At 39.4% G+C, this 11365-nt stretch overlaps 1 protein-coding gene across 1 annotated transcript in view; it reads right to left on the bottom strand.

The window, feature by feature from the left end:
- LOC135205739 (cilia- and flagella-associated protein 45-like) overlaps positions 1-3837 on the bottom strand; it is a gene marked incomplete at its 3' end in the record, with an annotated part of 38003 nt that extends 34166 nt beyond the window's left edge. The window contains 3 exon segments of the mRNA XM_064236832.1: positions 331-447; positions 537-712; positions 3811-3837. Of these exon segments, the coding sequence (XP_064092902.1) occupies positions 331-447; positions 537-686 (267 nt within the window).
- Positions 3838-11365: the final 7528 nt, after the last annotated feature.

The raw sequence follows: 11365 nt of genomic DNA on the forward strand, positions 1-11365 counted from the left end.
AGAGAGAGAGAGCGGAATATGAAAATTGGAACACTGGCCTCGAACCGCAAACTTCCACCCCGAAAATTTTTATAGGTCAAATGGACATGCGAACTATTGTCTTAGTTTGGTCCAGGACACCGCAACCCACTTCTTCCCTCCCCCACCCCCCCAAAAAAAGGTGGGGGCGGGGGCGGCTGTTTAGTACCCAAAGAGGCGACATAATCTACCACATGAAGGGTTGTTGGTCTGTTCGTAAAAAAAACAAAAGCTACGAAAGAGAGTTCCGAAGTCCAGAACTGATTGTGGCATTAACTAGAATATTTAGTTTTAAGGTAACCACCTACTCACCTGGGCAGCTGCGTCTTTGATGGCCTGGAGCTGTGACTGAGACAGAATGACCCCCGGGGGCGCTGGGGCACTGCGGCATCGGATCTGCCTCACGCTGTCCCTGGCTACTACCAGCACCTGCCAACAGACACCATCAGTATGTCATCATATGTACACACACACACATATATATATAGCAAATGTAAAAACAAAAACTAGAACCATACCTTCTCAGGAGGAGGAAGCGTCTGCCTCTTCATGAGAGGCACGTCGTATATCCCCGGAGGATCCTTCGGAGTGTCTCCCAGCCTGGGCGCAGTAGCAGGGCGCCCTCCGGGCTTCCTTAGCCCTATCATCCTCACGCCGCCCTGGTCCATGATGGTGGTGGCGTGCCCTCCGGGCTCTGAAACGGGGTTACGGGTCGTTTTTTAATGACTTCTGAGTGTTTAAGAGTAGGAGGAGGAGGAGGAGGATTCAGGAACAAGTGATGAGATGAGAGGACATCAAGAGGAGAAGACAACGGGAAAAATATGTGCAAGCATCCTAGAGGATCACCCCCTCTAGGGGTGAGCCTCTAGGACTAATATTTCTTGGCGGGTGGTTCTCTAGGACTAATATGTCTTGAGAGGCGGTTCTCTAGGACTAATATGTCTTGGGGGTGGTTCTCTAGGACTAATATGTCTTGAGGGCGGTTCTCTAGGACTAATATGTCTTGAGAGGTGGTTCTCTAGGACTAATACTTCTTAGGGGTGGCTCCCTAGGACTAACATGTCCTGGGAGGTGGTTCTCTAGGACTAATATGTCTTGAGAGGTGGTTCTCTAGGACTAATATGTCTTAGGGGTGGTTCTCTAGGACTAATATGTCTTGGGAGGTGGTTCTCTAGGACTAATATGTCTTGGCGGTCGTTATCTAGGACTAATATGTCTTGGAGGCGGTTCCCTAGGAGAAATTCTAGGACTAATATTTCTGGGGCGTCACTACCTTTAGGATATTGACAGTCTTTTGTTGAAGCTCCTACTGTCGTCCCCAACAGGATTGTAGTACTAAACACGTTACAAAGGTATATACATAACGGCTTAAGAAAAATCCCCAACGGAGTTATAGTACTAAACACGCCACAAAGGTAGATACATACCGGGTTAAAACCGTTGGGGGGTGGGGGGGGGGGGGTGGGGGGGGGGGGGGCGCTCACTATCCAGGAAAGATCCCCCCCCCCCCCCCCCCCCCCCCCCTGATGCTGATCTTTCGAGCTGACGAACTGAAACCATTCTCGGAGGGCATCATCGTCCATTGTCGTTCCTTCGTACAACCATTCACTTCCCTATTCTATAGAACAAGTCGGCAGAGAGAGAGAGAGAGAGAGAGAGAGAGAGAGAGAGGAGACTCCTTTCTTCTATTCTCAGAATGTCTGTTTTCTCAGCGAAACTTGGGAAGAAGGGCGCTCGCTGTTGGGCTACCTTTTTATTAGAGACTGGTCCCACGTTGGTTTGTTTCTTTAGTATGGCTACAGTTCTTTTTCCTTGTTTAACACGTTTTAAGCTCTCTCTCTCTCTCTCTCTCTCTCTCCTTAACAAATATCTCTCTCTATCCTTAACAAATAAATAGTTCTCTTCCGAGTGGCTGGTTTTAAAATCAACAACTTTACCTTTCTCTCTCAACAGAGAGAGTAAACTATTCTGAGCGTATTTAAAGATTAAGTTTTCTAATTTCGTCTATTTCAATCTCCCAAAATAGAGCTAATTCTGTGCCCTTAGTTTAGCAAACAGTTTTTTTTTTTTTTTATTTACCTACCCCGTCTCTCTCTCTCTCTCTCTCTCTCTCTCTCTCTCTCTCTCTCTCTCTCTCTCTCTCTCTCTCTCTCAACACCCACGCACGGATCTAATTTTAACTTCATGCTCGTTATATTTAAGCTTCACTAACTACTCCTTCGCAACGCTTGCACCAGCTGTTTCCGCTTTCAAAATAGAGCTTTAAGAGCCCCTATAAAAAGTACTGCCTATTGTATATTATATATAGGTATTATATCTCTCTCTCTGGTGAGTTGACCTAATTCGCCTATTTACCGGATTTGTCGTCGTATTTATGGGTATGACTTTTCCTAGGCAACAATATAATGATTTAATTTTACGACGGTTCCGTATTGTCAAACGGCGCTATTTTTCATTTCTGGTTTCCTAATAGAATGCTTCACTTAATCTGGTATTCAAATGTCAGTTCTGGATGATTTCGTGTCCAGATTTTCAAAATTATAAATTCAAGCAAACAGGTCTAGGCCTATGGAGAGATCGCAACAGTGAAAGCAAACGTCTATGGAGTCTAGAGTCTAGACTTTCCCCGAGATCACGAAAATGAAGTCGTTGTCAGCCAGAGCAACGTTGGGGCCTAGAGGGACACAACGTCAGGTGTCGCGATGATGGAATCTAAAATGAGCTTTGCAAATACCGTAGGTGCCTTGCTATGAAATTTTAAATGGAGTTTAGAAATGAAATGTGCTGCTCGCCTCTTACGTAAGAAATCTGTCGTCCTCAGCCTTTTCGCCACACGCGCCTTAGAACTCGTGTCTTGTTCCTTAGCGCTCTCTCTCTCTCTCAGACACACGAGCGTAAGTGAATAATACCTTTGTACACCGATTTTATACTTCCTTCCCCTGTCTTCCCAACTGCTGAACCAGCCGTTACCATTTTTAGACTTACCCTTCAAAAATCCTACGGGAAAGAATGACATCGATCAGTTCGTCCTTTCTGTTCCTACAATCCTGTGAATCTACTTTAACTTGCAATAACTTATCCTTGCATCCTGATCTTAAGGATTAGCGAGTACATTTCCGCTGACATGTTTCCCTAAAAAAATAATAATAATGAAACGAAATAGAATAAAAATGAGCCTAAGAGTCGACCCAACCCTTTGCCCTTCCCGTACGCACCACTTCCCAACATGACGTCCCTTTTCAATTTACATTAGGGTGGGCCCACTGGCTCTTTTCTCAACAACGGAAATGGGTTTGCTCTACCTCCATCTCATCTGTATACCCAAAATATCCCCTCCGCTTTCCCTTCCAACTCGCATACTCCTCCCTCTGCCGTCCATTTAGATGGGATCCCCTAACTGCCCTTCTCTCCAATCTCGCCAAAGAAGAAGATACCCGAAGCTATCAGTGTGGTACTATGTGATCGACTACTAGGGACACGAAAATTTAAACTTCATTCAGTCTCTGCTCGCTTTCAATTAACTTTTGAAACTGTATAATTTCTTCCATTCATACACATGAAAAGCTCAAGGAATTTGATCTAGAATCGTCATTAATTTTTTAAATAAAATACGTACAGAACCAAACACGAAAGACTATTCTGTCAATTCTATAGGAGTTTTGTACACAAATATCCTATAATATCGTATATAGACTGCAGCCGCCACGTTCTCTCTCTATCAGCAGATACGGCTAAAGAGGTACAAAACCTAGTGAATGTTTTACCATTTATTAATAGCTGATAAGACCTTACCTTAGCGAATGGATGAGCTTTCCCAACTGAGGAACACAAATACACACGCACTGTCCGAACGCCTTCGCTCGGATGTGGCCACGGACTTGCGTTTACCCATTTACTAGTCTTATTTCCCAGACAACTGTTATTTTGAAAATCAAGATAACAATCACCATCGCTGTCAGCTAGAATTTAGACAATACAGTCATCCACGTGCTAAAAAAAGTTTCACAAAAACGCCTGTATGACTGAGTCATGCATTCGAACTAAGCGATTAACCCGACGGAGAGCGTCATGGTTACCATGGCAACCATATTCCCATTAGGCGTGGTCTATATAAAGGTTTGCTTTGATCCCATGGACACCGACGAGATGGAAAACCATAAAATTGAAGAGATTAGGGTTATTCTATTCGATTTCACAAAGAGTGACAGAATTTTATACGCGGCAATTTAACGTGATCCAACGGTACACTATTTACATAAAAACCGCTCATTAAACACTGTATACACGTTGCAACCATAGTATATCCGAAACATATATGGTTGCAATATATATACATTGTTTTTATATGCGTTTTTATCTTTATATACACATATAGATACACATTTTATTATATATATATATATATTATATATATATAGATATATATTATATATATCTTATGTATATATCGAAATGTATTCGTATGAATATATGTATATAAATGTAATACTTCTATTCTCTCAACTTTTCTATTGTAATCAAAAGCTTTTAAAATTCCAGGAGCACAGACTTCGTTTATCCGATTACCTCGAGTAAAAAAAAAAAAAAATCAGTAAAAAAATTAAATGAAAACTCAGTTCACAGGGAGCGTTAGACTTAAGAGCTCAGGTGGTAAGGTAGGTTATTGTCCATTGAAACGGCCGTTACTGATTGGCAAGTTGGCCGAACTGTTGATTGTATGGTTCAACATGACCAGGTGTGTGTCTGTTCGTTTCTCGTTGCTTCCTATGACGGGGGACAAGTTTGTCCTCAATGTTAAACCTTTATGTTAAGATTTTGCGTTATTATTCATTGCTAGTCAGCCTATCTCTGCGTCGTTGGTCTAAAATCATGATCAACTGCTTTCGGTCTAGACCGTTATTCGAAGGCTGTTTTATTACTGCTTATTCCTAACGCTCACTGCAATCTCCTTTAGCATTTTCTCCAGTTCTGACGTCATTCGTTCTTATCTGCCCAAGAATGGAAGCCATTCATTTACTGCAGCACCTGGATTCCTGGAAATCTATTAATAATAATATAATAATAATACTAGACTTGGCAACTCCCGGTCAACCTTGGAAACGGAGAATGTATGATGTTCAGAGTAATAATGATTACGAACAAGAAACAAAATCCATCATATATGCACGGTATGCCCCTCGTAGAAACAAGGTAGTACTAAAAATAACAGAATAATGGTTATAGCTTCCTCCGTTCTTGTAACTTTTATGCAAGAATGGTGTAATCAAATTCTTCCGCTTCCCTGAACCGACATCGTATGAAGAAGCAGTTCGGCTCTGCCAAGTGTTCGGGGATATGAGTGACTTCAAACATTATTTCTAGAGACCTTTGTACGAGAGAGAGAGAGAGAGACAGACAGACAGAGAGAGAGAGAGAGAAGAGAGAGAGAGAGAGAGAGAGAGAGAGAGATTGTCAAATCCACTACCATGACTCGGAAAATATATTTATCTTGAAATACTTTACATTTCCAATATTGACATTAAAGGGGGAAAATATAGTACAATCTTGTGGGTTCAAATCGTTTAAATATTTTGGACATCAGTTTTGGTTGATTGGTTGTGTCGTGACAACACATTTCATGCATTATTCTAGCTCTGACAAACAGTTGGTGCAACGAAGACAGTACAGACTATTTTAACTTTCGACTACAACAGGAGCAGTTATCATCTTCATTAGTTTTTTATAGTTAAAATTCATTGTCCATATCTCTCTCTCTCTCTCTCTCTCTCTCTCTCTCTCAGTCTACATTTAGTGTTTTATAGTCAAACTTCATTGTCAACATCTCTCTCTGTCAATCTGCATTTAGTGTTTTGCAGTCAAAATTAATTGTCAACATCTCTCTTAATCTGTATTTAGTGTTTTATAGTCAAAATTCATTGTCCACATCTCTCTCTCTCTCTTCTCTCTTCTCTCTCCAGAACCTCTCTCTCTCTCTCTCCTCTCTCTCTCTCTCTCTCTCAACCTACATTTAGTGTTTTATAGTCAAAATTCATTGTCAACATCTCTCTCTCTCTCTCTCTCAATCTGCATTTGTTCATTGTCAACATCTCTCTCTCTCTCAATCTGCATTTAATGTTTTATAGTCAAATAGACAAAATTCACTGTCAGCCTCTCTCTCTCTCTCTCTCTCTCTCTCTAATCGTGTATTTAGTGTTTTCTTTAAGTGTTTTATAGTCAAAAAAAATTCAATTGTACAACCATCTCTCTCTTACCTCAAAAATTGCATTAGGTTTTCTAAGTCAAAATTAATTGTCAACCTTTGTTCTATTCTCGCTCCTCTCCTCTCGCTCTCTCTCTCTCTCTCAACCTAGCATTTAAGTGTTTCTAGTCAAAATTCATTGTCAACATCTCTCTCTCTCTCTCTCTCAATCTGCATTTGTTCATTGTCAACATCTCTCTCTCTCTCAATCTGCATTTAATGTTTTATAGTCAAATAGACAAAATTCACTGTCAGCCTCTCTCTCTCTCTCTCTCTCTCTCTCTCTCTCTATCTGTATTTAGTGTTTTAATTTAAGTGTTTTATAGTCAAAAGATAGCAAAATTCACTGTCCAACCTCTCCTGCCTCTCTTCCTCTCTCTCTCTCTCTCTCCTCTCAAAATCTGTATTTTATTGTTTTAATTTCAAGTTTTGTTTTTATAGTCAAAATTCGATTGTCCAACCATCCCTCTCTCGTCTCAAAATGCATTTGTGTTTTTATAGTCAAAATTCGTGTCAACCTCTCTCTCTCTCTCTCTGTCTCTCTCTCTCGTCTCTCTCTCTCTCAATCTGCATTTGTTCATTGTCAACATCTCTCTCTCTCTCTCAATCTGCATTTAGTGTTTTATAGTCAGTCAAAATTCATTGTCAACATCTCTCTCTCTCTCTCTCTCTCTCTCTGAATTTGCATTTAGTGTTTTATTGTCAAAATTCATTGTCAACATTTCTCTCTCTCTCTGTCTCAATCTGCATTTAGTGTTTTATAGTCAAAATTCATTGTCAACATCTCTATTTACTCCCTCATCGAAAGAACCACATTTTCCACATCTTTATATTCAGTCACTAATGGATACGACCGTCTCGGTCTAAACAGGGCGCCACTTCATTCTCTTGGTATTACCATTGGATTGTCAAATGATAAAAGAATTGTTTCCCTTTTGCAGGCTATCTTAAAGCGTCAACTGATACTCTTTTATTTTCTACCGCCGTTTGTTTTTTTTTTTTCATCTGCAAAACAACCGGTTCCAAAGAAACAGAAAACGATACATTTGGTTCGCTCAAATATGCAGCATCACGAGTCCAACAAACACGTCCGCCCACTACACGCCTGCCTCTCTCTCTCTCTCTTTTAATTAAGGTATCATTTCGTATAGAATGAATGAATGAATAATTATCTATATATATATATATATATATATATATATATATATATATACACATATATATATATAAATATATATACATACTATATATATATATATATAAATATATTAACGGGTATATATATATATATATATATTATATATATAATAATATATTAATATTTAATATAATTATACTATATATATAAATACATACTTACAATAAAATTATATAAATATATATATTATATTATTATATATATATATTATATATATATATTATTTAATATATATATCAATTCAAGCTACATATCGATTCTAATTACGAAAGCACCGAGATCGAGGGTGATTTGTAAGGTCAGAATCGATATGAACTTATAGTGTCTCTGTTGGCTGATTGGATAGCGTCACTGACTGTCCTGATTTCGTCCCCGTCCACTTGGACGGTGGTTCGATCCCATGGGGGACGAAATTATTATCACTAAAAAATTCCCCTTCGGTACATATATGAAAATATATCATTTGGGAGGTAAAGTGAATTTAGATATTAAAGGACATTTGTAGCTTGAATTGATATATAAATGGGATCACGGTTCGATTGTGATAATTATCATATATATATATATATAATATATATATACACACACACACACACAATATATATATATATATATATATATATATATATATATATATATATGAAATTTAATAACAATGTAAGCACTGGGGAATGAGGTTTAACTCCAGTTCAAAATGCAACTTTAGTAGAGCATATATACAGTATTATATAACATGAGTCTATGCTTATTATTTTTATAATTCTCAAGTGTTATCTGGCATTGCAAAGAACAGATCGGAAATGAGTCCCTGGGTATCTACAACAATGATTTTTCTCCCATATTTTACAATGCCTTGATGTAGCTCAGTCATTTTATTATTCTAAGGCCTAGATACCAAGAACCTCCTTACAATTAGGCCTTTATCGCCTAGACAAAGCTTTCTTTAATTTCTAGTTAAAAGTAATTTTATTCTTTCAGTAAAGACGCTTTCTATCACCTCGAGTGATTTGAACTATCGAGTTCATGCACGCGCTACACCTATCCAAGAGTGTTTAATTATTCGGTGGAGGTACTACATAGGCCAAACAACCCACTACATGACTCCTGTTACTACAACAACACTTCCTTTCTCAGTAAAATAATCCCTTCGTGTTGATGACGAAACTGCACACGGGCGGGATCATAATATCACCTCTTTTCGTGTGGAACGTAGCCATATTTCATATACACACGTCTCCGAACAATCTCAGCCACAGTTTCATTTTTCAACAACAAAATGTTGCGCTAAAGAACAACCCAGAGTCCAGATACCCATAACAGTGACCCGCGGAAACCTCTGAAGGTCCGTTTAGCCAACTGTGGCCCACAATCAAGGAGATTGTCCATTTTACGGGTCCGTGATAGTACTAACCAACGACTATGACTCACCCTCGGTCTAGGTATTCAACTGCTAAATTACCGCCTAGCGAATCACTGCCATCTAATCATGAAAGGCTTGCTTTGTTTCAGTCCCCACCCCACAACCCCTCCGGCTAGAATCTCCCCCATCACCACAAACCACCGACACACACTACATTTAATTTTTTCAGTCTGGCGAAATGCGCTTTGCAGCGGTTGTTCTTGGTACAATGTATGAACCACGGCATATGAAACTTCAACCACGACCCGATGGTGGCTTGGCCTATATCGTTGCCAGACGCGGGATTATGGCTAACTGTAACCTTGCATAAATAAACTAAAAACTACTCAGGCTACCGGGCTGTAATTTAGTGTGTTTGACGATTGGAGGATGGACGATCAACGCGACAATTTGCAGCCCTCTAGCCTCTGTAGTATTTAAGACCTGAGGGCGGCAGGAAAGAGAAAGCCGACGCAATAGTTTTATATTGTGAGAACTAAACTGCCAGCAAGCTGCTGCGGCAGCCAGGGTGTTTATCCTAGGCGTGAGAAGGTGCAAGGCGGAGCACATACTGCCCCGCCCGCTAAAAATAACCGAGAATGACGGAGAACCACGCAAATGTTTCCAAGAGAACCGTCTCTAGACCTTGGGATCCTTTACCCCTAGGGAACCACCAAAACACTTTAGAGACCTTTGGAAGTGCCATCTCTCAAATCACAACAGTGAAGAAACTATACTCTGTTTTTTTTTTCATCTGTCCATCCGCCTGTGGTGTTTTCGCATGGTAACACTGCGTCCCGGGCTTTAAATAGTTACGCTTAGTTTTAGGTAAATAAAAGGATATCTGGGTGTACATTTGCAACTCAAAAGTTTTAATAATTTACTGTATGCGAATTACACCGTTAATATTCGAAATATGATATTATTTAAAGCCCGAGACGCAGTGTTACCATGCGCAAACACCACAGGCGGATGGACAGATGGTAAAAAAAAAAAACTGAGTATAGTCCCACTGCATCAACTCCTCCACAAAACGTCTGTTGACTTTTCAGACACAGACAGCTTTTCATAAACGTAAAACTGAACCACTAAATGCTATTTTTTTTCCACTTCTGCGTCCACTCTTATGTTAACTTAAAACAAGACCGAAATTGTTACCTTGGTGTGGAGATGGAGATTGGTCGAAACAGACGTGGATGCTAGGTTAAGGTTAAGAAGATTTTCTTATATTAACTGAACTGAATAAAGAATTTAAGACAAAGGCCAAGCACTGGGACCTACGAGGACATTCAGCGCTGAAACTGAAACCGACAGTAAAATGGTTTGAAACGTGGAACACGGGGAAAACCTCAAAGCAGTTGGGCTATGAATCAATTGTTAGGAAGAGGGTGGAAAGTAGATGGAAAAAAGGAGAATATGAAAGGAGGTACAGTAAAAGGAACGAAAAGGGCTTTATTAATTCAGTTCTAAAGTTACACCAAAGACGACTCGACACAATTTCGAAGGTTATTTAAACTAAAAATAGGCAACATCCACTAACATACGAACTACAATGCTCTCCTTAAGACTCTATAAATTTATGATACAATATATCAGAATTTGGATCATTTTCGTCTATCGATTAAAGAAAAGTGGTATAAATAATGCTCCAATAGTATCTGTAAAACTCTAATCAACTGTAGAAAGGCACCTATTTAATCAAGAATGTGCCGCTAAACTCGCGTTTATAAATAATAAAAAATAAAGCACTTGACATAGCCAGAACATGACTTTCAAAACCATCCATGAATATTTATCAAAAATCTCTCCAGTTATTAAGAGATCCTGCCATCTCCCTATCCCAATGATTACCAGGACGAAAAGTTCAACTTTGCCTAATGAAAAACCACCGACTACTCGACCTCCCAGTATATATGTAAACTTTCATCAAACTTAGCATTCTGTAGAAAGAGGACATCCTCGGCAAATAGGTACACGATTTTTTTTTACGCTACTCAAAGCGATATTTCTACTGGGTACGATGAACTCGTGGCTCTTGTAAGTCCCATATATCTCTAAAGCCTCGAATGAATTCCAAAATTAACTATCTGAAAGACTCCAAAACTCATTCTAGGGTGAAAGTATGATTTTCCTATGTTAGGATGTTGTTTTTAACGATTCTGACATTCACTTCGGTTAGAAAATTAGTAGTTTTTGAGATACTGGGAACAACCTTAGGCCTAATCTCATAACTTCAGAAACCGCAGTGGGAAACCGAAGTTGCTTATCTGAGGGGGGTTGGGTGGTGGTGGGTTGGATTTGGAGATGACGCACAACGATAGTGAGATATTTTTCTTTTATTATAAAAATAACAATATCCAGGATGTATTCGCACGCTGAAATCTATCAAATAAAGCTTACGTTCAACTGAATCGGAACTTGCATTAGTACCATAGGGAATTTATTAAACACATGCATAATCTACTGTACATGTACAGTAGATTAGATAGTGTGAGTGAGCGCATTTGAGCGT

This window comes from Macrobrachium nipponense, chromosome 24 (genome assembly GCF_015104395.2).
Source record: "Macrobrachium nipponense isolate FS-2020 chromosome 24, ASM1510439v2, whole genome shotgun sequence".
NCBI lineage: Eukaryota > Metazoa > Arthropoda > Malacostraca > Decapoda > Palaemonidae > Macrobrachium > Macrobrachium nipponense.